Here is a 27,343-nt window from a genome sequence, read left to right as displayed (position 1 = left end):
TGGTTGGAGAAGTGTTCGATTGGGAGGTGGTTGTCCCCTTGCGCTAACCTGTTCCAAGGCTGATCAGAGCCCCCAGTGGCTCGCAGTGGGCCAGGTGGTGATCTCGCTAGCGAGCACGCCAGCACTAGCGGGCGCTTACAGCAAGCCCCTCAGCGGGCGCCATTCACTAGCCTTCCCGTCCTCACAGGGCGAGACTGCAGCTGAGAATCTCGGATCTCGGGTTTCGGATCCATCATTCATCACTTGCATTGAACCTCATCGAAAGCATCTAGACTTTCGATCGTTCATCGAGTGGGTCGAGCCAGCTGTCGTGCATCTACCCGGGGGCCAAAACTCGACACTCGAGATACTCAAGAGCAGATCCGGCAAGATGGGACGCCCCATTCGAAGACAGGCAAGACGAGGGCCCCAAAAGACCATGGTGCATATTCCAAAACAATGACAAAGATATGTACACGAAGCCACCCGCTTTCTCAATTTATCCAAGGTAGGACATTTCTCTCTCTAGACCTTTCAAGACAACACTCACCCAAGCCATCTCATACGAGCCGAATGAGTGGCCACACAAACACCACAGTCCCACCTAGCTGACCGTGATCTTGCCATTGCTCCACGTCCACTTGACGCCGTACATGCACCGGCCGCTCCCGCCGGCGTCGCAGTTGGCGTGCAGCACCATGTAGCCGCCGCCGACGATGCTCGTCCCGCCGCCGGGGCTGCTCATGCCCAGCGAGCCCGTCTTGAGCAGCGTGCCCGCGCGCTTGTAGGGGCCCCTGATGTCCGCCGCCGTCGCGTATTTCACGTCGTAGTTGGCCGAGTTGAAGCAGTGGCTGCTGTAGAAGAGGATGTAGGTGCCGTCGGCGACGCGCACGATCTGCGGCGCCTCGATCAGCGGGCCGTCCTCGGCGATCCGGTCCAGCAGCTGCACCGGCGCGCCGATCTTGGTGAAGCCGTCGGCCGTCGAGACCTCCTGCAGCATCAGCGGCGTCGGCACGATGGGCTCGTCGCCGTTGCCGCACTCGCCGCCCGTGCCGATCGCGCTGCCGTCCACCTTGTACGTGATGTACCGCCGGCCGTTGCGGTCGTCGTTGATGCCCGACGGGTCGATGGCGCCGCCCTTGTCCTCCGGGCAGGCGATCGGCTGGGCCTGCGGCGTGTAAGGGCCCAGGATGCTCGTGGCCGTGGCCGCGCCGACGCAGTGCCGCTTGGTCTTGCCCGAGTAGTATAGCACGTACTTGTTCTTGCCCAGCACCCGCAGGTCCGGCGCCCACGTGTTCTTGCCCGTCGTCCACGGGCCCGGGTCCGGCAGCAGGTCCCGGTCGAGGTAGGTCCAGGGCCCCTCGGGCTTCGGCGCGCTGGCCACCTGCACCTGCTTGTTGCCCGACGCCGTGGCCACCGCGTACCACGTCCCGTCCCCTGCCGTGTCCTGGATGATGGACGGGTCCGGGAAGTCGCGGTGGAGCAACGGGGCCCTATCCGCGCGTGAGTTCAGCGCCGCCATGAAGTCATCGGCCGGTGCTGCGACAGCGAGCTGGGGCAGCAGCAGGCCAAGCAGGCCGGCATTGAGGAGGGATGCAAGCGAACGCATCGTAAAAATGTTGCTCTCTGTGTTGGAACGGGCTAATAAAGCTAAGAAAAGCTGCTGTGTTCCTGTTCACCGTGAGAGAGAATCAGGAGTGCTGACAGCTCGAGTCTTGGTTTCCAAGTGGTGCAGTTGGATCCGGGATGCCGCTATTTTATATAACAATCGTCACCGTGAGAAAGATCTCCAGCCGGAGTGAGCTCTATGGAGTAGGTAGACGTGGACCAAGGCATATGAACAGGGGACTGGCAGCAAAGCACAGCCCTTGGCAGGGTCTTCTCCGTAAGCAAGATCGTCATCGACGGAGCGACATCCTCGATCCCGGTCCCCCCGTCATCTGCCCGAGGTTACAAGCCTTGGACAGAGTTGTGCGCAGGGGTCTGTCGTGTCCGCCAATCCTATCATATACAAGCATGTCAACACTCTCGATCAAGTTTCAGTACATGGTCGTTGGGTGTACACTTTGGTCAAGGTTCCGCTTCCATTGGGCGTAGACGTCGGCCTTGGCTCGATCGTAGCGTGCCGCCGCCCACACCGCGTTGCAAGATGTGATCCTACCTACCGAATTAAGAAGTAGTTAACTGACGGAGCGACCCGAGAGCTACGAGAGAAGGCCATCTCGCTCCTTTCCAAGCCGACCCGAATAGAGAAAGGAAGGCAGCATACGAGTGCCACTCGGCCGATCTGGCTAGAGGTACCATAAACCCCATGACGTAGAGCCGAGATAGCAACGACGACAGGTCGCCGAGAGCAAAGACGGAGCAATGTTAGGCTGGCGGACAACGGCGGCCGGTGATCTTTGTCGATCATGGTAAGATCCGATGAGCTACGGCTGTACAACTCCCAGGCAGGCTGTGTTCAATTGCAGCTCAAAAGAAACATCATGCACCCAGTGTGTTTCTTTAATCTATTTTGAGATAGACCAAGTATCCTAGAACCCTGTTCAGTGCCATTTCCACGATACACTATTCGGCTGGTTTCAGCTTCGGACGAATCCCCGTGTAAGACAGACGCATAGCTCCGGAGAAGAGGATGAACTTCGCCCCATCAGCACCAAGCCACCAACCCTGGCCTCATTGAACATCAGATTATCTTACAAAGCTAGATACCGACGGCCCATGCATGCCACACTGTGAAGTACCTGTAATTTCCTTTTGCTCTGCAATATGTACGTCCAGATCGCGGGGAAGGAGACCGGGGTTTGCAGGATATCGCTTCGAGATCCGACATTTTGTCTCGGAGAGTGTAAGCATAACTTTCAGTGCCATCTCCAACACAGTCAGCACTATCAGAGGTGACCTGCTTGATCTGGCATTGACTCTGTATGACACTTTCACTCACGACCTTTACAGTTACACAACGCCCGCGAGAAAGAACTTGATCCGTCCCAAGTTCACAGAAATGGACATCTTTACACTGTTCGCACCAGCGACACATCGTGATTTCAATACTGGCCGTAGTCGAACAATGAAATGCCAACGCATGTGTCAATATTTCAAATTGCCAGGAGCGGACAACAAAGCAGTATGCCACGAACTTCAAGTTGAAATGCTCTTGTTTGCATTGTCCTAACGCCTTTTCCAGTCCTTTTGCAAAAGTACAGAAGCCAACTCCGGTTTCGAATCAAAATGAGCAACACTTCAAGACGTCAGGCCGTGGTATCAAAACCCCTCACCTCACACACACACCCTTCAATCGCTATCCTCGTCGCTCTCCGCGGCCTTCTTGGCGGCCTTCTTCTCCTTCTTCTCCTTCTTCCTCCTCTTCCTCTCGGCCTTCTCCTCCGCCGTCTCGCCGTCGTGCTTTCGGCTCTTCTTCTTCTTCTCCGGGCTGTCCTCCTCCATGGGCTCAGCGGCAGACGCCTCAGCGGGCTTGGCGGGCGATGATACTGCAGCAGGAGCAGCGGCAGGCGCAGCGGCCTCGTCACCGGCACCAGGAGAGTAGTCAGTGTAACCCTCGGTCCACTTCGCGGGGGTCGCAGCGTTGGGTCGGCCGAACTTGTCGAGCTTGCCGTCAGCCTTCAGCTTCTTCTTCTCGACGGCGACAGGGCCGAGACCCCAGCGACGCGGGTACAGGTCGCGCTCCATGATGCAACGCTTGACCTTGGCAACAACACCGTGCTAATAAATGGTCAGCTGAGATTCTTCAGGTAATTCTCCAACGGGAATGTGACTTACATCGCACGAGGACATCTCAACAGTAGACATCTGTGCAATGCCAATGGCAATGGCCTCGCCCTTGGTAGTCATCAGGACAACCTCCTCGTGCAGTTCTAAACAATGTTAGTGACATGCCGCCAAAGCAAGATGTGAGGGACCTATAGAAACGCACCAATGCCAGCCTCGTAGCGCAGCAGACCGGGAAGCATAAGCTTAGCGCCATAGCAGACAGCGTTGACAGCGCTGTCCTTGACCACCAATCTCTTGTAGGAGGTCAGAAGGGTCTCCAGAGGCTGGATCACCCTTCGGAGGTATGACTCGTCGCGGGTGTTGTCCATCAGCCACTGAGCGTCCAATACATCGTGCAGCGTGACCAGGTCCTTGGTCTCATCCATAGCACCGCTGCGAACACGACGAAGCTCCTGCATGTGAGCTCCAACACCCAGCAGAAGACCCATGTGGACGCAGAGAGTTCGAATGTAGGTACCGGCCTTGAACAGCACGTTAGCCGACGGGTTTCTCCACTACTTGGGCGCCAGCATGTGGTCAAAAAACTCACCTCGCAGCTGACCCAGAAAACACCGAGGTGGCGCTCGTTGTCGAACTCAATAACCTTGCTCTCGTGAATGGTTCGGATACGAAGTTGACGCTTGACGGCAGAGATCAGAGGAGGTCTCTGGAAGAGGGCGCCGGTGAGAGTCTCAAGGGCACGCGCAAACTCGGCCTCGCCGCCGGGGACCTTGTCGTGGAGTCGGATGACGCAGACATACTCCTTACCAGCACCCTGCTGGGACTTGACGAGACGCGTAGCTCGGTCGACACTATAGAACTGTCAGTCCTGGTCTGCCGTACCCCAAGGCCCCCAAAGGCCCAATTTTTATTACGAATGCCTTACCAGACGATCAAGCATCCCGTCACCTTGGGATCAAGAGTACCACTGTGGCCGGTCTTCTCAACGCGGAGCATGCGCTTGACCCACGCGACGACCTCGTGACTGGACGGGTTGGAAGGCTTGTCAAGGTTGATCACGCCGGACGAGATGTAGGACTTGATGTCACGCTTCAGCGGCGAGCAACCGTGGGGGATCGGGGTGAAGTGGCCAGTGCGGATGAGGACTGCGAGAAGGAATCAGTCAGCGACACTGCGAGTTCAAACATGCCGTTCAGAATGTAGGCAGAACATACGTTTGTCGTAGTTCTTGAGCAGGAGCGGCCAATTGCTCGCGTCCAGAGCTGGAGTGACAGCCTGGGGCTTGATGGAGTAGTCCTCCTCTGCCTTGGTCTTGTCTGCCATTTTGATGATTTTTCCCTCGGTAAATATGCAAATAAATATGCAAGGTCGGGGGGATTGGGAACAGCGACGAGGGTGTACCCGGCGCGTGGCAGTCGAACACTGTAACGATGTTCAAACTGTGCTTGGTGTTTTTTCCCGTCAATTGAAAAGCTTCCACTCCCAAATTTTTTTTGCACCTGCTTTGGTAGACTCGCTTGTGGGGATGGGCTAGAAATGTTCGCGGCTAGTCCTGTATTGGGCTAGCGTGTGTGTGGCTCAAGCTCTGTCAGCCACCTCTGCCGCCACACTCATGCCTTCCCAGAAAACAAGCTCTGCACAGCAAGGCGACACAGAAGCACCACAACACAATGGAGCTGCAAAGCGGTTTCACAACACATATCAATATCAGTATTTACTTGACACCCTTAACCCAAGTTGAAAGCGTACGCTTGACGACTTCGATCGGCAAATTCACACCTGCCCTTGTTCAGGGGCAGCCCACTCATCTACACACATTATGCAGGATTGCATTGATCCGTCCACTACCCAGCGGTCGAATGATGGTATCGCCCAAAAAGGACTCCAGGGAAACTCCTTGCTAGATGAACACCCACAGGTAAGGGTGAGAGAAAGACACTGAAAACAAAAAACGAGAATCATTTCACACGGCATGTCCCCGTCTAGCATCATCCTCGGTCAGCCCCCCATAGTCATAGCGCGCTTGTTGGCCGTTGTGATACCGCCCATAGCCAGGATGCTGCAAGACTGGCGGGTGTGGAGGCGGAGGAGGCACCTCATAGAGCTCATACTCCTCTCCCCTATCCTTGCCCTTGGAGTCGCTGGCTTCGTAGCCCTGTGTGTAGCCCTGTGCGTAGCCCTGTGACTGGATGCTCTGGTTCGAGGGCTTGGACCGGATGCTCGGGTCATCGCCGCCCAGGGCGAGGCCGATCTGTATCTCCGTGGGAGAGCGCGTGGACTGCTGCTGTTGCTCGTGTGCAATCTGAGCTAGCTTCTCCTCTTGAGTGCTTGGCCATGCGCCAGCAGGCCACTGCATGCTGGACGCTTCAACGGCGCTAACCGGGCTGTTGTACTGGCTACTGTATGGTGAGAAGTACCGTGTGTAGGGCTTCTCCGTCGACTCGGTCTGGGCGGACACAGGAGATTCCTCCCATCCTCGGAGGGGCTTCTGAGAGACGGGGGTCTCAAACATGTCCGTATTCTGCTGCGGATGAGGCCAGCCTTGGGCGCCATGGCGTTGCTCGAGTCGTCGAAGAAAAGCCTTGCGCCGACGCTTCCCATTGCAAACAACACCGCAGCCGGCAAGAGCAAGTATGAGGACGATCCCGCCCACGGCGATGCCAACCTTGGCGCCCAAGGAAAGCGGGCCGCTGTCATATTTGAACTGCGAAAGGGAGGTTGGTGTCGGCGTCGTGATATTCATCGGCACCGTGGAGAATGGAGTGCCGTCAACCGAGATGGTACTTCCGACTTCGGGCTTCTGCATGCATGCCGCGTCGAGTATCGTCATATAGTTTGCAAGAAAGTCGTTGCCAGCTCTCAGACAAGCTGTACACTTCGGAACCTGTATTTCATCCCATACTTGACAATAGTCGTATCCTCCCCCGGACTTTGTAAGATTGTTCCACTGGAATGCATCTCGGAGAGGACCGCAGGCAGTACTGAACCAAAGTTAGGAAGGCTTCTCAGAGTTAAATATCGCGTGTCCCACTGACCTCGTCATGCATGGAGAGCTGTTGACATCCTTGTTATCTGGGAAGCCAAAGAGACACCATGATATAGAGTAGCGGAGGTTATCTGGGAGAAACGGTCAGTTCATCGAAGTTCAAGTGGGGACCGAGAGCGCAACTAACACAGCATCCATTGCAGGTCCGTCTGGCCTTGGCTCGAGTATGTGCTTGTCAACTCGCAGGTTGTGCAGGTCTGGAATACAACACCGGCAGCAGTACTCGTGAAGCTGTTCTCGTTGCATTGCATATCTGCGCCCGTCGTTGTCTGAAGAACATTGCCGCAGTTCTTCGCGCAAGGCGAGTCCGGCGCAACCAGGATTGCCCAAGCCGAGGAGACCAGCTGGCCGAGAATGTAGGCGTGCATGGCCATCTTCATCATTTCGTCGCCAACGCGCAGCGAAGTCGCTCAGAAGTAAAGTGAGGACTGGTGCTGTCAATCTCTTGATTCTCGAAAGTTGTTAAAGCGGTGTAAGCGGGGAAGGCGTCAAGCAGTCGAGTCGCACATCACACCCTTCACGTAGTCTGGGTGGCGCAAACGTTGCGTTACACGATGGCTTGTGATCTTCGTCTGGATGACTCGAAGGCGCCGAGGCCGAAGCTCAGCATGCCGCGCTATATATGCACTGATGTTCGGGATTCGCTTGGCCGGGAAAATTGAAGCAACGAGCGCTTACACGAACCCGATCGGCAGATTCCACACGTCGGACGAGAAAGAAGAGGTGAGATTGAAACCACAATCACACGTTTTATGATTGTGACTTCACGCACATTGTTATCAGTGGCATTGTGACTGGGGTTGAAGGATGTTGGCTGTAGGATTCAGCGAGGAGCAAAGCATGATTGGGGTTGGGCCTGGTGAACACCACAACGCCCCCCATCCGGTCTCCTCGGTCACGGGCCGTTGCGACTGGCCGGCAGAGGGACTTCTCCCATCCATGTCTTCCCACCACCCAGCACATATCACCATGCGATGTGAAGAAGGCGGTTGGTGGTTGAAAAGCAGGATGGACAGGGATCCGTTGCTCAGCTCCAGTTACTACTGGTCGGGAAGCCCACCCAAGTGTGAATCAGCGGGGCCGCATATGCAGGCCACCAGGTTCCAGCACAGCATTGACCAGTGAGCGTCTCGAGGAAGTGTGATATCTGTGCACTAACACCATGCAACCCCGCAACCATTCACCTTCAGGTCACATCCATGGGGGCGATTGGGGGCCAACCGGGCCTAGAGAGCACTGAGGCCCACGGAGCCCTGGTTCGTGGTCAACGAGAAACAGACCATGGCAGTTGCTTATTGGGCCTTGGCATTTTGCCGGCGCACTTCGTGCCGCCAAGGACCACCTCCTCCTTGTCTAGGCTGAAGTTCGAGCTCGCCCAATAGACGATCCGGACTGAGGCAAACCCGCTTTTGCCTGCACATCAGGGTTACATGCGGCGCCAAATCCCGAGCAGGTGAGAAGACGTACCTAGTAGATACGTTGATCCTTCCGAGGCATGAACTCAGTATGATCCTACGCATAGTTCGAGCAAGACTTCAGATCACCCAATCCTTGGTCTGTGGCGCCTAGAGCAAGTCCCCAAGGGGTTCAGAGAATACCGACAGTCTGGTCCCGGCGTCTACTCAGGCAGACTACAGCCCGTGATTCCCAGTTCAAGCGGCCGCCAAGCTAGGCCTTGCATAGGTGCAAAATGATGAAGCGGCTACTAGTGAAAGGCTCTCATCCTGACCAAGACGTCACGGTATACAAATACGACGTCCATCAGCATTCAACCCTCTGAGGTGACCAGCCTAAGCTATGACGGTGCGGAGTGACTCCTCATCATATCTCGGCCGAGCTTCTGCAGTCGCGGTCGAGCAGCTGCGAGTGCTGATCCACCTACTCCCCCCATTCTGTTCTTCGAATCCATGCACTTTTCGTCTCCGGTTTGCTCCTTGCAGAAATTCGCGATTGCCATTCAACGGAGTGCCCTACAATCCCCTGGCTCTGAGTGACACTGCATCGTGCAAGTGTACCTTGGAGCTCTTCTTCCCACATCTGCAATTCAGACCAACCCGATTGCCCGCCATGATTGCATGGAGAAGCGTGGTAATGTCAGCTCCAAACTGAACTTGTTGGAGTCGCGTACTGTGGCTCTCATCCCGCTGCCATATTTGTGTCGCTCATGACTGGAAGCACGGAGGCAATAGCTTCCTGCTCGGAAAGACACCAGCTGAGACGAGATCTTCGTCGTGATTGTGGCGAGCTTGAGCCTCCGGGAGTTGACGGAGAAAGTACTGGGTTCTGTAGCGCAATGCTTGACCTAGGACTCGGACAGACTGGTGACGGGTACTTAGGGATGTCGGTTCCTGCATTGACGACTTGTTGCTCCGACTTGGTGGTTGCGGCAATGTTGAGGTCTTCTTTTTCAATGGTCGTCATCAGTCCATCTGAGATGATATTGTTATCATCTGCCCTGTGCTCAGCATCACCGGTATTGCCCCTATACAGGGGATCTTCAGAGTGCGCTGAAGGATCTCGGCTGTCATCCCCATCATCAGTCGCCTCCTGGGCTTCCCGTTCCGCATTATCAGGTGCTGAGCCTCTGTCGTTTGCCACGCTGTCAGCTTCATCTTCGGGGAGCTTGACGAGCTTGGCAAATGGAGGACGATCGGTGTCGACCACTAAGAGCTCTTCTTCACCGCGACCGAGAATGCCATAGAGCTTGACCTCTCCATGGTGAATACCAATCACGGTGCTGGTGCCAGCATAAACAGCGTCGTCCTCAACTCCGCATCTGTTGCAAAACACAACGATGATTTCTTCCTCCGTTTCGGCTCGTATCACTGGTTCAAGGCGCTGGATCCAATAGGTAACGGTCTCCATATCCGGGTCCTGTCCAAATCGACTGAAGACTTCAGCTTCCTCCCGGGTCAGCCAGGCCATCGAGATGATGACCAAGCTCGCTTCGACCTCCAAGATATGGAACGCAAATTCAAAGGCATGCCAGGGTGCCTCGAACTTATAGGGGCTATGAGCAGGTCAGTACATGCAGCGAGAGAGATGCAATGCTCCCACTCACTTAATGTCCATACCTACATGGCCACGTTAGTTTGACAGTTTCAGGTCAGGGGCATGGGCAACTCACAAATCCCCATGGCAACACTGCCTAGCCCTGGTATAATCTCATCATAGAAGCCGCTGCCTTCCAAAGCCCACGTCTCATCGGTGTAGTAGAGGAAGGTCTTTCTATAGTTTGCCACGGTTTCTCCGTCGTCGTTGACGACCACGAGAGAATTATAGTACCGCGGAGAGGTGGGCCAGTCGGTGGAAACGTCAACCTTCTCTGGATAGCCCACAGCGACGGTGCAACCATATTTGAGCGCGACCGTTCGCGCCCACAGACCACTGATCCCGGAAGTCGTCGGCTCCAGGAAGTCGCTGATATGCTGCAAGGACTTGAAATTGTACCCTGAATCCTTGGTCAGTAGCTGCCCAACTCCTCCCATCATATACACGACTATTCAAAGAATTTACCAGAGAAAGCCAGCTCGGGCAGGACGATCATGTCGAGATTGTACAGGTCATCCTGTTTTGCACGGCTCAGGACTTGGTCGGCGCGGCGAATATTATTGTCGACATCGCCAACATTGGGGGCGAACTGAAGACAACCTATTCTCATGTTGAGGTCTCTTGAATCGTTCTCGGTCGATCAATGGTTGTTGTCCGTCGTGCCGGGATGAAGCCGTCACTCGGCAGTGGGGGTTGCGGGGTCTCCGCACATGCGCGATCTCCGAGAGAGTTCAAGGAAAAGCGTCACCGCAATGGCAAGACGCCCAGCATCAATCCCGGCAATTGCCAAGTAGCACAAGCTCCAGATTCAGTACGCTTGTCTGCACGAAGTTTTGGGGACTGAGCCTCTATTAAGTGTCATGATGTCTGCAGCAGAGGGAAAGGTGGAACTTGATGGGTTGAACAGTGGGTTGAAGAAAGAAGAGCTCCGGGAGCTGTGTGGGGGGAAATGGCGTGGCCTTGTACTGAATCGGATGACGCCGCGTTACATTGAACATTTTATACCGGTGAAGATTTGCGGAACGGATCGAACGGAATAGAGTCGTGACCCAACAACGAAACCCTCAAATCCTGAGAGATTTATGAAGCCTAGAAACAATCGGTTTTCCATCACCAAGAGTATTCTGGACGGGTGTTGCGACAGTGCAGAACTAGCCTTCGGTACTTGACGAGGGTGGCACCAGTCGCACATCGACGGAGTACAGATTGCATCCTGCAGTGTCTCCCCAGCGCACGCCTGGCCCAATCAGACAAGGCGAGCAGCCGCCGTCCCCTGCATCCACGGGGTGTTGGCCCCTCGCCTCGTGGACCAACAGCACCTTGCAGAAAGGGACTCAACTCCCTCGTGGCTTAGCCCAACGACGACACCTTGCACAGATGGAAGCATCTTGGCCCCCCGCTCATCAAGCGGCTTGCCACCTTGGGTAGGTGGCTGGTAGGTCAAACCTCGCACGATTTGCGGAGGGCGAGCGCCTCGCAGTTCCGCGGTCATGGGAAGACCGGCATGATCTGCGGGCCAACCAGGTCAGTAGCTGGGCGTACGCGGATGACATGCAATGCTCTTCTACTGTATCACGGGATCCCTGAGATAGATCATGTCGTTGCGCTAACACAGGATATGACATCGCGCTGTGATACATATCAACGTCTCAGCGAACGTAAAAGATGGAAATATGGGTTGTGCTCACGCGTTAATCGAAGGCAACCAGCCATGGTCTCACGTGAACAAGTCCGTTTCCCATGTGCGATGTGCAAAGGCACAGAGGAAGCGCAGATTGAATTGCCTGCAACCAGCATGGAACCCATCCCGTCTACGGTCACCACCACTGATTGGATATCTTTGGCTACATTAAAGGCGGTGAAGGTCATACAACCTGTCCCTCGAAAACCACCGGCTCGAACTTACTTCTCTTAGGGGGTGTTCATAAGACTCGTCACCATGGCCAGTCCGGGGACCTGTGACATTGACTTGGCTAAGACCCTCCGCCAATAACCAAAGTTTTGCCGGGAGGATCTGCCCGGATTCATATTAGGATACGTACGGTCGAAGTGAACAAGAAAGGGAAGTACCACGCCGTAGCTACACAGCATCTTGGTAAAAAGGGCGGTCTCCCGGCGTTGCTACCGCAGGGCGCCCAGTAAGAGCCTTTTGCCCTGGAAGCGCTAGAGTCTGCCTACCAGACAGTACCTCTGCATGCTGCAGATTGATAACGCGATCTTTGTCCCGTCTGACCTCATGTCTACTTGAAGATGATTCGCAGTGTTCACAGCGCCACAAGCTGGAAGTGTCGTTGCACCAGTATCACACACAGTCATGTTGGACGTAAGTGTGGACATCTAGGAGAGAGTCCTGTACGTACCAGTCACTATCTCGTAGTGATTCCATAACTGGAGCGGCATACCAGACATTTCGTCATTGAGCCTGTCAGGGCAAGCTTGATATCAACACCAGTACTACCTTGGTGTATCTGAAAAGAGCGAGGCTGAAGCAGAATTGTTAATTAGGCTACAGAGACATGTTGCTGGCTTGTGAGCAAGATACGTACGGTCGGTAACAACGCGGCCGTTTCAGACCGACCAAGTCACAACAAGCCCGGGACGGATCGTAGGGGTACCATCGCCATAGAGCAGCTTAGGCACAACTACATCACAGTTGCAGCGTGGTACTTACCGCTGCGGTTCTGAGGCCAAAATACCTTGCTAACAGAACCATTTTGGCGCCTCCTTGCACAAAAGTTTCGAGGGCCAAACGTCTTTATACATGGTAGATCCTTCTAGGCGTAGGCAGCCTTCTACGGCGAGACAAGCAACGCATGGGTTCCAGGTACACTACCAAGATAACCATCCGTCACACGCGGGCTTTTCTACCCACAGGCGGTTTATTTTCACGTCTTGTGACCATATTTCCTTGATCGGTGAGGTGGTGATTTGATTACTCAAGCCCGGGAGGACTCCTCGCGGGGAACATCACACTCTCCCTCTACGAGGCACAATAAGTCCTGGGAAATTTTTACATTTCGAAGGTGCAATATTGCACGAGACACTCGGTTCAATGCGCAACCATGCCAGTTTGCATAAATATCTTGCGATGCCGGAGACTGTATGGAGTACGTTGGCGTTGTTGCTGGCTTTGCTCTTGGCTTGGCTGTTGGCTTTGCTGTTGGTCTGAGCACGACCCCTGAGGATCAATCAGACAGCGGTGTCGATGTTATTCAAACAGGTGTCTCGAAATAAAATCGGTAACCTAGCTTTATGAAGACAGCATGGGAGCGGAGTTAAGGGAATGGCTTCCGGGATGGAACCGGCCATTGCATCCATTCCATGGTGATCAATTCTTCCCGTTGCATATGCACGCTTGATCACATTCAGCACTAGTCAAGGCCCAATCTTTTGAACATGGCCTGAATAACCGCCGAGCGCGGCTAAAGCTTGAAACTGATGAATTGGGCTGGACCGGCGGTGATCCACCACTGTAGCCTATATGCTCCAGTGACTGTGTAGTGTGCTGTTGGACATGACGAATCGACGATGGAGCAAAGTGGGAATGTTCCCGGGTCGTTAAGGATCGTGGAGGATTCGCCGTCATCATCCATGGGAAGCGTCCTGTCCAAACGCCGTGGCGGCCAGTCGAGGAGGCCTAGACGGCAGAGAGTCCAGGCCCGGTTTTCTTTGGTCTGACCGATTGGCTCGCGCAAGGGGGGTGCGGCCGGATTCTAGGCCGGCGTCTGCAAGACCGCTGAGGGCGCTTCTTTGTCCTGGGTCATCTCCGCGCGACTCTGACAGGAGCCTTTCTCCCACCATCAGCGCGCTTTGTCTGACTGCCTCCCCGACCGCCATTGGCCACGACTCTGGCTGTTTCCCGCCAAGCTGCGGAGGGTGGTGGGTAAACAACTGTGCTATTGGCTCGGACTCTGATGGGTGCTGCAAGTGCAGGGGTCGTCCCGTTTCTATTGTTGCCTGCCTCGAAAATGGATCCCTGACCTCTCATCTTGTGCCCTTCATTTGGCTGCCGCAATGAGCAGCTGTACGGAGTACTAGCAAGACTCCTCCATGAGGTGGCTGACTAGCTGCATTCATCTGCGGCTGTCTGCAAGACACCACAAGAAGCCTGGTCAGGCTGACTAGAACTAGGAAGACGAAAGGATGGTATAATTATACAGATGCCCAGGCTACCACCCGGGGGGCATTACCTTCACGCTTGCTCACGCCCTTCCCATATCTCTTGAACCTCTGCATTCGAGGCTGGTACTCATATCGCAGCTTTTCGGCGGCGTTGCCGTATCTGATGCGAGATTTCCGCTATTTGCTTGCAATGTATGCTTTATTCAAGTGAATTCCTCCCAAACATCTTCCTTCTCCCCCATCAAGGGCATACCGGACCTTTCTTCGCCCCTCTTCTCCTTCGAAATCCCCCACGATGACTTCCTCAAGCTTTATCACGAGGATCACGATCTTCTTGCTCTTCCTCTTCGCCCCGGTCCATGCTCTCCGTGTCACTCCAGGGTCAAGCTGTGCATCGGTCTGTCTCGACCAGAACGATGGAGATGACCCGGACCCAAAGAACTCAACGACACGTCCCTCAGACATAGTCTGTAAGGACGTCGAGTACTATTCGACCCATGCCGGCGTCAAGTTTCGAAAGTGCATGGACTGCCTGCAAAAAAGTCCCCGTGTGGACGGGGAGGTGAACGATATCGCTTGGTTCTTGTGTACGAGGAGTCCCAGTGATCAATCCATCGTTTCATTTTATTGACAGACAGCAAAAGATAATGTACGATATGCCGTCAACGTTTGTCTGTTCGGGTTTCCGAATGCAACACAGGGGACTTCCTCCCCCTGCAACATGGACCTTACTTGCCGCCCACTACAGACTCCTCTCAAGGCAGGCATCTCGGAGCCGAGTAGGAGCACGGAATTCCAGTATTGTGGTGCAGACCACGCTCTCTATGGGGGAAACACTATCAGTAGCTGCGAGCAATGCCTCCAGATGGGTAATGAGAAGACCTACCTATCCAACTGTGAGACTTCCCGCCTTTATTATGAACGACATGGTTCGGACTAACAGTAAAACAGTCATCACCGCGCTCCATGCGGGCTGCCAGCAACAACCTGTCCCCGGTACACTCTTAGGACTGAGTGGCAGTCTATTCTCGAATGATCCCGTCAACATCACTGCTCCGCCCGTGGCCGAGCCTCCTCTCGGACCAAGTGACAAGGGCACTGGAATGACCGTCGGTGCTGTCGTCGGAATCGCCGTCGGAGCTGCACTCGTCTTCCTCGGTGGGGTGGCCCTCTTCATCGTACACTGGCGGCGGCAACGAAGGAGCTCAAAGTACGAAGATATCGATCACGGTTCCCACTATCCGCCCAAGAGTAACAGGTCGTCGTCGTCGGCCACGCACCGCGGCGGTGAGCCTTATCCCATGTCGGATTACAAGTCCCAGATCGGGGTTTACGAGTCGACAATGGATCCTCCTGTGTATAAGGGCATCACCAGCCACCGAAGCAACCAGCCTAGTCAGCAGCATGACTTCTCAAATAATGGGGAGTACTACGACCAGGTAGACAGAGACTACCAAGCGCGCCAGCGCCCGACTGGAGCGGTAACCGCCGCCAGCGCACCCACGTTCGGACAGACCAGAGACGGGACTTCCCTTCCCACGCATCCAGCATATGTGCCGCGAGCCATCACATCCAGTAGCCGCATAGGCTCGTCACAACCTCCAATAGCCAGTCCTCCGCCAGCTCACAAGGCCGAAAGATCCAAGTCCCACGCCGTACAAGCGTACTTAGATTCGCTCGACCAGGCCGGATCGACGAATGTCCCTCCACCTCCAGCACAGGTACCGCCCGTGTCACAGTCTGGGTTCAACTTCGGCGTGCCGCCTCCCCCTCCACCACCTCGCCGGGAGAAAGTCCCCTCCCTTGCATTGCCGTCGGTACCACGAATGAAAGTACCAAAGAAATATAACCCTCCAAGGATACAAATCCAGGAAGCCTCACCAGTCACTGGCCCGAGAGACAATATCTCACTACCAATCCCACGAGTGGACGAAGATCGCTTCCGACAGGGCAGGGGCAGGAGCTCAAGCAGGGAGAGAGACGGCCCATCAAACAGCTCGCAAGACCGTATCGTGCAGCACTTTTTCAGGGTAGATGAATCCAAGGGCACCCGGGAGATGCCAATCCAAAGTGGGAAGAGTCAGCTATATGGTTGAAGCTGGAGAACCCCAAGTGTAACAATATTTTGGAGTTTAAGAGGCGAGGCTGGAGCCTGGACTGGTTATAGAACGCGCAACAGTGATTTAAAAAAAAAAGGGAACAATATATCAAGATCAACGCTTGCATTGCATTTCTCGATGATTTATCATAGTTCTGATGCTTACTCTACCCCAGACGCTGTCCTTTACCTCTCGTCCTCCATGAGTCCGGCAGAGGCCCGCTACCAGCACCTGAGCCGGAACCAGTTGGGCGGATGGCCGTGCCAAACGTCCGCTCCTGAATCCTCGCTGTCGATCCTGCCAGCCTGGTGATGAACGCAGGAGTAGCGATCCAGTTCGTGCCACCTCCAAACTCGGGCCAGATGCGTGATAGGAAATCATACATATGCGCAGAAAATAAGCCCGCGAGCTGGATTGGAACCGCCCCAGGGCCTTGGGTAAGAATCGTCATGAGCATCATCGTATAGGGGATGAGCTGAGCAGGGATGGTGACGAAGAAGTAATTGACTTTGACACCCCTCTGGTCTTGTGTGCCGGTATAGGCCAGAGCCAGAATCAGGCCTTGTAGGCAAAAGCCCGTGTTGAGGCCGAAGACGCCATCAATGGTCTAGTCTTGTTAGCTTACCGTTCTTTGAAAGGCACAAAGCGGATGCATAACAAGATCGGAACGTGTTGTGATGTAGGGAGCAAAAAAACCACCCGAGGACAATTGAGATATGTCGCCCGAGTCATCCATTAAGACATCCCACCATGCCTACACCCCAGACCGCCCTTTTTGACAGTTTGCGAATGACGGACGGCCTGGCATGCAGGGGTAATCTTCCTCATTTCCAGGAACCGCGATAGTAGTAGAGCACGACACTATCCGGGCAGATATATGAGGTGCAGCGAAGCACAAGACAAGGGAGAACGTGGGGGTAGACACCAAAAGGGAAGGCAGTATATCCTTACCAAAATCAGAGAGCAAACAAAGATCAGATACCATACGCAGTCCTCTCTCCTCGGGAACCTGGGGTTGGACATCTCCATCTGCGACAGGTAGGAGTAGACTGTGGCCATCAATGTGAGTGGCTGCTCCGGGATCGTCAAGGATGTCGGCAAGGCAAGGACCTACGGAAGTATGGATCGAGGATGACGCCCAGTTTAGGGCCAGATATCAAGAAGTTTGCAACCGGCCGCCACAGATGCGGCGGTACGGTAAACAAGAGCATGTAGTGGTGATAGAACCACGACCCGCTAAGCAGTCCAGTGTAGACACCGACGGAGGAGACGAAGACACCAAGGGCGAGAGTTCTGTTTGCGAATGTTGTTAGCATTGAGCTACTAAGCGGCATTGCCGGATGACCATAAATCGAATAACTCACCTTGCCAGAGGCGGCGCCTGCCAGTAACCGTCCATGATTTCAGCCATCGTGCTGGTGTGTTCGAGATCCCAGAGAGCTCGTCACCGTGATGATCCTGAATGTACAAAACCAAACCTTGAGAGAGACGGGCAATAATGAATTCCAGGGGCAGTCCAGCTGGTGCAAGCTTCTCCCTTCCTCAAGGTACTGAAAAGATGCTCAGCGTGGAAGGCGGGAAATGGTGACAACGGCAGGCAGCCGCGTCGATGATATTTGCATGCCTTTTTGGATGCGTGGCTTTTTAGCTAAGCTGTGTGGAAGGAAGGAGAAATTCGTTCCTGAAAGCTGGGGCCTTTTTCAATGCCTGGTTCGGTTTTTTCTCGGTTGATTGGACGACTGCTCCGCCTCTTGTCAGCATGGAAGCCCCCACAATTGGCACTTGTTTGCACTGTCAACTGCTAATTCCACGGGCTACAGCTGGCATATGGATTCTCTCAAACAGCGAGTATGGATGTGAAAGCAAGCAATTTGTACCAAGAGCGGAAAAAGTCAAGGACGAATGATCGAAGAGCAAATAGCTTCAATAGTCTAGAGAATCGGACTGTCGAGATGGACTGAATGATCTCGTGGTATTTCAGCAATCTCTCGGCGTGTAAATCATAAATCTGCTCCGGTCTCGCCCCTAGGCCATTTTTCACTCTCAGTAGTCGGTCAGTCATATCAACAGGCCTGTGCTGTTTTTGACTCACCGCGCGCCCTTTGCCCGTGGATACATAAGTACAAGCGCAAGCATAGCTTGAGCTCTCACCTTCACTCTCGCCCGCCAGTTCGAGAATATCTTGGCAACATGGCTTCCAAACGACCCTCTGGCCGGTTTTGGAACCAATTGAAGCAGTCTCGAGCTCAATTGACCCGGAGTTACTCAGCACCAGTCTCCGGCTCCATCCCGGCGGCCAAGAAGAAGTATGTTCCTACAACCGGCACCTATCCTCAGGGTTTCCGAGCCTCGGGCACCGTGGTCGGCGTGAAGCCCGGCAACACCACCAAGCCCGACCTAGCTTTTATCACCTCGGACACGCCTTGTGCGGCTGCGGCTGTGTTCACCAAGAACAAGTTCCAGGCCGCGCCAGTTGTCTTCAGCCGGGACCTTCTGAAGAAGAGAAAGAACCAGGGCGTTCAGAGTGTCATCATCAACTCGGGCTGTGCCAATGCCGTCACGGGCAAGGGCGGTCTCGAGGATGCCGAGAAGATGGCGAAAGGAGCAGACTCATGCGTTGGCAGCGAGGAAGCTACCTTGGTTATGAGCACGGGCGTCATCGGTCAGCGGTATGTTACTCGTAGTAGGTAGTGGCAGTCAACCAGGACTTTGCTGACTTGAAGTGCCCAGGTTGCCAATCAAGAAGATCGTGGACAACATCCCCGTCGCACACAGAGCTTTAGGCTCATCTCATGACCACTGGATGGCTTGTGCCAAAGCCATCTGCACGACGGATACGTTCCCCAAGCTCATCTCTAGATCTTTCAACCTGCCGTCATCGCCGTCCATCGAGTATCGCATTGCGGGCATGACGAAAGGCGCTGGCATGATCCACCCGAACATGGCCACGCTGCTTGGTGTCATTGCAACTGATGCTCCCATCTCATCCGATGTGCTGCCAGCCCTCTTGAAGCAGGCTGTCGATCGCTCGTTCAACAGCATTACCATTGACGGGGACACCTCTACCAATGATACTGTTGCCCTCTTTGCCAACGGCGCTGCTGGTGGAAAGGAAATTGCCCCGGGATCACAGGACTATGAGAAATTCCAGTCAATTCTGACCGAATTCGCGGAGGATCTTGCCAAGCTCGTCGTCCGTGACGGCGAGGGTGCCACCAAATTTGTCACCATCCGCGTGACCGAGTCCGCCACTGAGGAGGGCGCCCGCAAGATCGCGAGCACCATCGCCCGGTCCCCGCTTGTCAAGACTGCGCTCTACGGCAAGGATGCCAACTGGGGCCGCATTCTGTGCGCCACTGGCTATTCTCTTATCACCGAGCCTGGTGTTCCTTCTGCAGATGTCCCCGAGGTTGCTCCGGAGAAGACTAATGTGTCGTTCGTTCCTACCGACGGATCTGCCGAACTGAAGCTTCTGGTCAACGGTGAACCTGAACTGGTTGATGAGGCTAGGGCTGCAGAGATTCTTGAGCTTGAGGATCTCGAGATCCTTGTGAGACTCGGTACTGGCGACAAGGAGGCTACGTACTGGACCTGCGACTTCAGCCATGAATATGTGTAAGTGATGGACCCCATTTAACTTTTAACTCTGCTGACAAGAGATAGTACTATCAATGGAGACTATCGGACATGATCCAGATCATCTCTAGTTAGGCCACTGCCCTGTCTTCTGGTGACTTAGACAAGCGTGATTAGAAGGGATATCTGTTCAAGGCCGGACTATTGGGCAGACCTGCCTATAGATAGACCTTGTAAAGCCTTAAGTAGCAAATATGTACAAAAAATATTGACCAAAGATATCAAGCCATTCCCAAAAAAGAAAAAGAAAACGAGACTTGTGATCCCTTTTCAATGATTTGACTTGTCGACATCATGTTAAGGTGAGTGACCAGAGAGCTTGGGAGACCAAGACCCCACCCCCACTAGCCCTTGCCATTTGTCTGCCTGAGCTTCACGCGTCGCGCTTCCAACCGCGTAAAGTGCTTCACCATCACAAATTCCGCTGCACTTCTCCCACCAACCGGGCGCAACCACCGGATTCCCGATCGTGACAAGACAGCAATCAGGAACAATGCCAGCCGCAAAGGCAGAGGAGAAGGGCGAATCCTCGACAGCGGCAGTAAAGGGTGCCCTCAGCGCTGCCACGAATGGCTCCCCAAACTATGAGCTGCCCTGGTCAGTCAAAATCGGCGATTGTCCACGGCTCTAGCCAATGCTAATTCTGTTGACGAACGCAGGGTCGAGAAGTACAGACCAGTCTTCCTGGATGATGTCGTCGGAAACACGGAAACGATAGAGCGCCTCAAGATCATCGCAAAGGACGGCAACATGCCCCATGTCATCATCTCTGGCATGCCCGGTATCGGAAAGACGACCAGTGTCCTCTGCCTGGCCCGGCAACTGCTCGGCGACTCGTACAAGGAGGCTGTTCTGGAGCTCAATGCCAGTGATGAGAGAGGTGAGCAACGAACGAACAATGCCTCGTGCAGAGTGACGAGGCGACTAACAGACCTTCTCATACAGGTATCGACGTGGTGCGGAACCGCATCAAGGGTTTCGCGCAGAAAAAGGTGACCCTGCCACCTGGCCGACACAAGCTTGTCATCCTCGATGAGGCGGACAGCATGACCTCGGGCGCACAGCAAGCCCTCCGACGGACGATGGAGATCTACTCCAACACCACCCGCTTCGCGTTTGCCTGCAACCAGTCCAACAAGATCATCGAGCCGCTGCAGTCCCGTTGCGCCATCCTCCGATACGCCCGTCTGACCGACGCACAGGTCGTCAAGCGCCTCTTGCAGATCATCGAGGCCGAGAAGGTCGAATACAGCGACGACGGGCTCGCGGCGCTCGTCTTCAGCGCCGAGGGCGACATGCGCCAGGCCATCAACAATCTCCAGTCGACATATGCCGGCTTCGGCTTTGTGTCGGGCGACAACGTCTTCAAGGTCGTTGACTCTCCGCACCCGATCAAGGTGCAGGCCATGCTCAAGGCGTGCTACGAGGGTAATGTCGACTCGGCGCTCGACACCCTTCGCGAGCTGTGGAACCTTGGCTACTCGAGCCACGATATCATCTCCACCATGTTCAAGGTGACCAAGACCATCCCGACCTTGAGCGAGAATGCCAAGCTCGAGTTCATCAAGGAGATTGGCTTCACGCACATGAAGATCCTCGAAGGTGTCCAGACACTACTACAGCTCAGCGGCTGTGTGGTGAGGTTGTGCAAGCTGAACATGGACCCTAAGAAGTTCGAGGTGTCCAAGAAGTAAGCGATGATGGGGACAGCAGGTCATCTAATACTTGAAGATGATGGTCGGGGTAGTTCAGGAGCTGGCATGGCTATGGCGTTTTCGGATCACAGGCACAGTCAATGGATGTACACAAAAAGAAGCATGGCCGGTAGATATGGTCTCAAGAGTCGCTGGTGTTGTTACATGGGCTCCTTGGGATCTTTCGGTACCCAGTTTGCCTAATGGATGAGTCTATACATGAATATCATGAAACTTGCGCTTTTGCCTCCCGCTACCCAAATAGAAAAGACAAACACCGATTCGAATGCACCCTACTCCTCCTCCGGTCCGTACTCCTCGTCCAGGGCCTTTTGCAGCATGGCGTTCCGCGCTGCCTTGTGCTGCAGCTTCATCATGTTGCGGTACGCGCTCATCCTGTTCTCCGCCTCCAGGGCGGCACCGAACGCAATGCCGGACATGGCGATATATCTATTCAATCTCGTGAGCATGCCAGTCTGTGGAGAGCAGCGGCCTCAAGGCCTCAAGGGAGGGCGGGCAGCAACTCTACATACGTCTTGAACTGAATCGTGAAACTCCTGAACAGCGGCGACACGGCATAACCCACGCCGCAGAGGACGCCCACGGCAGCGCCCCATTTGACCGTGCCGTAGAAGGCGCCCTTCATGGCCTCCCTCGCGGCTTGGTTCGTCTCCTCATCCTTGTTCATTACGTTGGTGTGGCGCATCTTTGGTCGATTGTGCGTGGTCTCCTGGACCACTCCTTTCCACAGAAGAACTAACAAAAAAAAGAGTGCGCGCGCGAAGTTGTTCAATTGACTGGAATCGCAATTGAGAAGGGTGAAAGTTTTCCGTCCCAAGTTGACCGGGATTGTGCTTTCTCTGTACCGTGAAATTGACAAGGCCCGGGTGTCTCCGATGCTGGATAATAAATATACTGGGAGGGACGATCGCGTGGAGATAAGCGTCCTGTCAATTGAGTCCAGAACAAGCTTCGTGGGTCGCGTGCGCAAAACGGAGAGCAAGAGTGCTGCAAGTGAGGATGGACGGGGAAGTATTTTCCTGCCACAGGAGAAGTATGGGTAATATATGACACAGATGAGAAAAGTCGCTCAGATCTTATTACCTAGGTTGTAGTCAAATCAAGCATTACACGAAAAAAAGAGAAAAAGTTTTGTTTGGCCAAGGCTGTCTTGGTTTATGGGGAATTCCCATGCAACTCGTTTTTGCCCACGGTTTTGGCGGCAACTTCGACTCGCTAGAGCGCTGAGCTCGTATGATTGATCCCGACCTCGCTGGCCTGGACCCCCGGGAGGGAGAAAGCTCGGCGACCACCACGAGTTGCTCTGCGCGTCATGGCCCGAAGTGTGGAGCATCATCATTCCGAGTGGGCACCACGGCCTAAAAGCGTTTTAGGGGACCACGGGACCTGCCTGTAAGGCTAGCGATCCTTCCGGACGCTGAGTGTATCAACCAGCTCTGTCGTGTGTCGTTTGCGGTCAGCAAAGCTAGACGCCGTACAGATATCCATTGTGTTGTCTCGGGGTGGCCGCATCGGTTATCCAGCCTAATAAGTGCCTGCATGGAACTTGCTCAATGATGTACTCCGCAGTGGAATCCCTCTCAATGGGTCTTTTTACCCCAGTCATCTTTAAGGCTGTCACAGAAGCGCACGTTCGATTATCGGGAGATTTCGGTATCTTGCTGGGTTGCTATCATGAACTCCAACACCATGCAGCATTCGATCTCCTCCTCTGTTATCCTGAAAATACATCGGACTATATATGCATTCTCGACATCGATGACTCCAATTCAATGCCGACGTGTGTCTATAGGGACCCTGCCCCATCCGTCACTCTATGATTCCGCTCCATGACGCCTTTTGACACATCATCCCCGTCTCGAGCACCTAAGCACTCAGCGTGCCCTTCGTGCTCGGCACCTCGCCCTCCTTGCCCGCCACCTTGGACGTTGCTTGTCTGACCGCCACCGCCAGCGCCTTGAAGGCACTCTCGGCGCGGTGGTGGTCGTTCTCGCCCCGTAGGCAGTCGACGTGGAGGGTGATGCGGGCCGCCTGGGCGAAGCTCTGGAGGCAGTGCGGGATCATCTCGCAGCTGAGGTCGCCAATCTTCTCCCGTCGCAGGCCCAGGTCGATGACGCTGTACGGCCGATTGCTGATGTCGACGACGGCGCGCGACAGGGCCTCGTCCAGCGGGCAGTAGGCGGAGCCGAAGCGGGCGATGCCGGCGGCGCTGCCGAGGGCTTTGTTGAAGGCGGTGCCGAGGGCAATACAGACGTCTTCTGCGGTGTGGTGGTCGTCGACTGGACGGGGGGTCTAGTTAGAACATTGCGAATATTGTTTGGAAACCCAGGTAGCCCAGGGTTTCAAGGAGGTGAGCAATGGTAAGATGTCTGACTCACTGTGGAGGTCGCCCTTGCAGTTGAGCGTCAAGCTCCAGCCGGCATGCTTGGAAAGCGCATGCAGCATGTGATCAAGGAATCCAATACCGGTGTGTATGCTGATGGTTTGTGACTTGCTGGACTGCGAGGCGTGGCTGTCGGCACCGTTTGCGAGCAATCGCGAGTCCGTGTCTGTGGGGAATGATCCGCCGTCGAGGTTGAGCGCCAGTTGGATGCTGGTCTCGTTGGTGTCGCGAGCAATTGCAGCCCAGCGAGGGCTCGACTTCGTAGAGGACATGGTCTGATCTATCCGGTATGATCTTGCGCTCAAGCGTTTCTCGAATGTCTCGGCTGTTCCAAGCACATACGTGACAATGGTCTATCCGGTTGCTTGGAAAGTGGCAGTAAGTCATTGGTCGTCCGGAAAATTTGGGCCAATTTGTTAGTGATCGCATCCATGGCTGGCCGATAACGATAAGCTGCCCCGCAGGCGACCCAGGCATGTTCCAGCCACCGGTTTAGCACCACTGAACACCATTACCGCCCCTCTATCAGCGGATATCAGTGGGTAGCTTTCCATCTTATCGCCAAAAATTTCTTTCTCGAATCGCTAATCCTACCATCACGAGTATCGGATTCAGGTGCGACATCGTGAACTGCCCCTGCATACAGCAAAGATGGCGCCCACACGGACAAGAACCGTCAAGAACAAGCATGCTGCCAACAAGTCTGGCATCAAAAGCAGCAGGAGCTCCAAAAACCCGGATATCGACCCAGTCTCCAAGTCCAAGAAGCCCAAGGGAAAGAACGCTATCCAAACGCCCCTGAAGGGCAGGCCGTCAATATCAGACTTGCTCAAGAAGCGCAAGAAGAAGGTTTACTCTGAAAAGGAACTGGACATCCCCAAGCTCAACATGATCACCCCTGTGGGCGTGGAGAAGCCGAAGGGCAAGAAGAAGGGCAAGGTTTTCGTGGACGACAGGGTACGTTCTCTGCATCCACCAATGCGCCACAGGTTCTTCGGTGCTAACTTTTGGCCGTTGACAGGAGAGCATGTCTACGATTCTTGCGATGGTCCAGGCTGAGAAGGAGGGCCAGATCGAGTCAAAGATCATGAAGGCGCGCCAGATGGAGGAGATCCGTGAAGCGAGAAAGGCCGAGGCGGAGAAGAAGGAAGCTGAGCGCAAGGCGAAGTTCGACGAAACCAAAGAGTCTCTACGGAGGAAACGAAAGCGAACAAAGAAGGGCGGGGAGGACGACAGCAATATCAACGAGTTTGCATCGGCAGGAACCAAGGCTGCCAAGCCTAAGAAGAGGAAGAGTGTGTCTTTTGCAGACGAGTAAAGATCTTTAACCGCTAGCATGGCGTGGAGTACGGCGCATTGGGGTTTACAATGTATTTCGCGGTCATTAAAAGGGGGCTATTCGAAGGATTTGGCGAGCCAGTAAGCTCCTGTCCAGATAATCTATATGCGATACCCAGTCCGAACCAGTCTATTAGATCCATCCTCCCACTCCGAAAAGTTCTCTTCACTGTCTTGCTCTCTAATCTAGAACAATTTCCATCTTTCGCCTCATCGGGTCGAACTCGGCCCCTTGGAAGAAGTTTCCGTCAGCCTTGCCATTCGCTGGTTTATGTATACTGCTGAGATCGACCTTTGTCGCCATGTTTTTGAGGAAATTGGAGATCTACCATCGATTAGATTTCTGTCCGAATGAAAGATTAGAGCTCCGAGTACGTACCGGGTGTGCGTGCCATCTACCACCACCAAATTCAAACCATGACAAGTGCCCTCCCAGGGAGGTTGTGCATAGGACGGTCCATGGGTTCTGCTTGAATTCCTGGTAAGGCACTGCTTCCTTGACCGCAATCTGGGAAGAAATATTAGCTACATTCATCTGAGACATATTGCAGAAGAGCACTTACCGGGTCATCCTCCGCGCTGATGGCGAAGAACGGGATTCGAATTGCAAGTACCGAATCAGACGAGGAAGCATCGCGATAGTATGCTTCCTCGGTGGGATAACCCCATGTTGCGCATCTGGAGGTGCGGCTGGTCAGTGTCTTGGCCTAAATCAAAAGCCGGCAACTTCTACATGATACTTACTGAACCTCGCGATCAAACTCGAAAAGATAGGTGATATTTTGAATGCCTTGGAAATCAAGGTTGGTCCACTTCTCGATTGATTCCTTGTGACGTTGGATCAACTTCTTCATGTTCGCTAAGAGAGCAAAGTTTTGTCAGTTTCGTTTCGGACCACTGGAAATGCATAACATGATGGCTCTTCGACATACTGCCCATGAATCGCTGATACACTTCCTTTCCAAGCCAGGTGCGCTGCAGGGCCTTGCTTGACAGCTGCAAGTCGAAGGGATTGCCTACCACCACGGCGGCTGTGAGAGGGCAATTCTCCCCTTCCTCGCCCACATACTAGCCCTTGATGTCAGCACCAGGCACCACCAAGCGCCGTCAAGACGTTGCACATACATTGGTGAGAATGTTGGCTCCAAGAGAAAAGCCGAGGCCAAAGAGAGGCCGGTTAGGGAAAGTCTCTCTCGCCCAATTGACGACCTGCCGGACATCCCAAGTAGCCCGCGCGTTGAATAAGACGCCGCTGGTGATGGCGCTGTGCGCACATCCACGGGCATTGACAACACAAACGTCCCAGTCCCCGCCGCCGTCACGAAGGAGGGGCTCGATCGCATGCCGCAGGTACACCTCGTGGGAGCCCCCAGATAGTCCGTGGAGGACAATGAGCATGGGCCTTTCATCGTCGGACCCGATACTGGCGAAAGCCTCGTCTGAGAAATAGGCGGTACGGGGCGGCAGCGGCTCATCGTGGTCAGTGTGCGGATCGACGGCAAAGTCGACGGCAAAGGTTCCGGTGTAAGTCTTGTGGCTGGCATCGAAGATCTTCCTTCGATAATAGACCTGGGGGCCGTGAGGCTGTGTCACCGTCCACATCGTCTGGATGTGTCCATTGAAGAGCAACGGGTTGAGACGGCATGGCGGTGTACTCTGCTCGCAGATCTTGAGCAAATCTGTTTGCAACCCATCCTTCCCCTTCAGACTCAAGGGGTTAGGGGCATGAGTGAATGCCACCCGGGCCCGACCGAACCAATCCATCCCGCCCCGTCTCTGCGCGCCGGTGATTGCACTACGCCGCAACAGCTTGTTGTTGGAGGTCGATACGCTTTGGGCTCAAACGCAAGTCTCTGCCCTGTTATTCCGTACTCGGTGTAGGGAAGTAGAGCAACCCGGATTGGGCGTCACCAGTGAAGTTTTATATGAACGGCTTGGACAGATCGATTTGCTGATGGGAATCAACGGAAGAAGAGGACATAAACTACAGACTCGCTCAGCGAATCAATTCACTGATGATCGAATCACAAGAGGATAGTTGGGACGTGCAGACGTCACATAGAAGCGATGAAAGACTTTCCTAAGCAAAGACGTCCAGACTATTTTCTTCTTCCAAATAAACGAGTCGTCTGGTTCCTGAGTCTGTTCATATTTGGCCCACTTGCCGAGGCAGGCAGGTCGTGCATCAACTGATGGTTGGGTGGAGCTTCAAACCCAGACTCTACGGAGTAGGTACAGATCA

The 27,343-nt window shown here is 54.4% G+C and overlaps 11 protein-coding genes across 11 annotated transcripts; 3 read left to right on the top strand and 8 right to left on the bottom strand.

The window, feature by feature from the left end:
* Positions 1-583: 583 nt before the first annotated feature.
* On the bottom strand, positions 584-1,588 carry E0L32_009152 (uncharacterized protein; the record flags this gene model as incomplete). Its single annotated transcript, XM_031144085.1, has 1 exon — positions 584-1,588. One exon carries the CDS (start codon positions 1,586-1,588, stop codon positions 584-586), a length of 1,005 nt encoding a protein of 334 aa, XP_030991390.1.
* Positions 1,589-3,273: 1,685 nt separating this feature from the next.
* On the bottom strand, positions 3,274-5,034 carry E0L32_009151 (uncharacterized protein; the record flags this gene model as incomplete). Its single annotated transcript, XM_031144084.1, has 6 exons — positions 3,274-3,702; positions 3,760-3,854; positions 3,914-4,232; positions 4,301-4,562; positions 4,637-4,856; positions 4,926-5,034. 6 exons carry the CDS (start codon positions 5,032-5,034, stop codon positions 3,274-3,276), a joined length of 1,434 nt encoding a protein of 477 aa, XP_030991389.1.
* A 640-nt stretch (positions 5,035-5,674) lies between these two features.
* Positions 5,675-7,140, bottom strand: E0L32_009150 (uncharacterized protein; the record flags this gene model as incomplete). The annotated part of the gene is made up of 3 exons (XM_031144083.1): positions 5,675-6,692; positions 6,747-6,828; positions 6,885-7,140. The coding sequence occupies 3 exons, from the start codon at positions 7,138-7,140 to the stop codon at positions 5,675-5,677; spliced, it is 1,356 nt and encodes a 451-aa protein (XP_030991388.1).
* Positions 7,141-8,893: 1,753 nt separating this feature from the next.
* Positions 8,894-10,418, bottom strand: E0L32_009149 (uncharacterized protein; the record flags this gene model as incomplete). The annotated part of the gene is made up of 4 exons (XM_031144082.1): positions 8,894-9,767; positions 9,819-9,831; positions 9,885-10,208; positions 10,274-10,418. 4 exons carry the CDS (start codon positions 10,416-10,418, stop codon positions 8,894-8,896), a joined length of 1,356 nt encoding a protein of 451 aa, XP_030991387.1.
* Positions 10,419-14,225: 3,807 nt separating this feature from the next.
* Positions 14,226-16,026, top strand: E0L32_009148 (uncharacterized protein; the record flags this gene model as incomplete). The annotated part of the gene is made up of 3 exons (XM_031144081.1): positions 14,226-14,517; positions 14,569-14,826; positions 14,882-16,026. 3 exons carry the CDS (start codon positions 14,226-14,228, stop codon positions 16,024-16,026), a joined length of 1,695 nt encoding a protein of 564 aa, XP_030991386.1.
* A 169-nt stretch (positions 16,027-16,195) lies between these two features.
* Positions 16,196-17,440, bottom strand: E0L32_009147 (uncharacterized protein; the record flags this gene model as incomplete). Its single annotated transcript, XM_031144080.1, has 4 exons — positions 16,196-16,636; positions 16,981-17,078; positions 17,144-17,322; positions 17,394-17,440. 4 exons carry the CDS (start codon positions 17,438-17,440, stop codon positions 16,196-16,198), a joined length of 765 nt encoding a protein of 254 aa, XP_030991385.1.
* Positions 17,441-18,219: 779 nt separating this feature from the next.
* E0L32_009146 (uncharacterized protein) lies at positions 18,220-21,359 on the top strand (the record flags this gene model as incomplete). Its single annotated transcript, XM_031144079.1, has 5 exons — positions 18,220-18,698; positions 18,760-19,644; positions 20,068-20,262; positions 20,325-20,545; positions 20,611-21,359. 5 exons carry the CDS (start codon positions 18,220-18,222, stop codon positions 21,357-21,359), a joined length of 2,529 nt encoding a protein of 842 aa, XP_030991384.1.
* A 293-nt stretch (positions 21,360-21,652) lies between these two features.
* E0L32_009145 (uncharacterized protein) lies at positions 21,653-22,065 on the bottom strand (the record flags this gene model as incomplete). Its single annotated transcript, XM_031144078.1, has 2 exons — positions 21,653-21,809; positions 21,893-22,065. 2 exons carry the CDS (start codon positions 22,063-22,065, stop codon positions 21,653-21,655), a joined length of 330 nt encoding a protein of 109 aa, XP_030991383.1.
* Positions 22,066-23,246: 1,181 nt separating this feature from the next.
* E0L32_009144 (uncharacterized protein) lies at positions 23,247-24,035 on the bottom strand (the record flags this gene model as incomplete). Its single annotated transcript, XM_031144076.1, has 2 exons — positions 23,247-23,659; positions 23,759-24,035. 2 exons carry the CDS (start codon positions 24,033-24,035, stop codon positions 23,247-23,249), a joined length of 690 nt encoding a protein of 229 aa, XP_030991382.1.
* A 379-nt stretch (positions 24,036-24,414) lies between these two features.
* Positions 24,415-25,081, top strand: E0L32_009143 (uncharacterized protein; the record flags this gene model as incomplete). Its single annotated transcript, XM_031144075.1, has 2 exons — positions 24,415-24,720; positions 24,785-25,081. The coding sequence occupies 2 exons, from the start codon at positions 24,415-24,417 to the stop codon at positions 25,079-25,081; spliced, it is 603 nt and encodes a 200-aa protein (XP_030991381.1).
* Positions 25,082-25,282: 201 nt separating this feature from the next.
* Positions 25,283-26,865, bottom strand: E0L32_009142 (uncharacterized protein; the record flags this gene model as incomplete). The annotated part of the gene is made up of 6 exons (XM_031144074.1): positions 25,283-25,426; positions 25,481-25,609; positions 25,665-25,791; positions 25,846-25,960; positions 26,034-26,169; positions 26,227-26,865. 6 exons carry the CDS (start codon positions 26,863-26,865, stop codon positions 25,283-25,285), a joined length of 1,290 nt encoding a protein of 429 aa, XP_030991380.1.
* Positions 26,866-27,343: the final 478 nt, after the last annotated feature.

Source organism: Thyridium curvatum, assembly GCF_004353045.1.
Source record: "Thyridium curvatum strain D216 chromosome Unknown NODE_64_length_252902_cov_84.359145, whole genome shotgun sequence".
Classification (NCBI taxonomy): Eukaryota; Fungi; Ascomycota; class Sordariomycetes; order Thyridiales; family Thyridiaceae; genus Thyridium; species Thyridium curvatum.
This window is presented reverse-complemented; position numbering and strand designations above follow the sequence as displayed.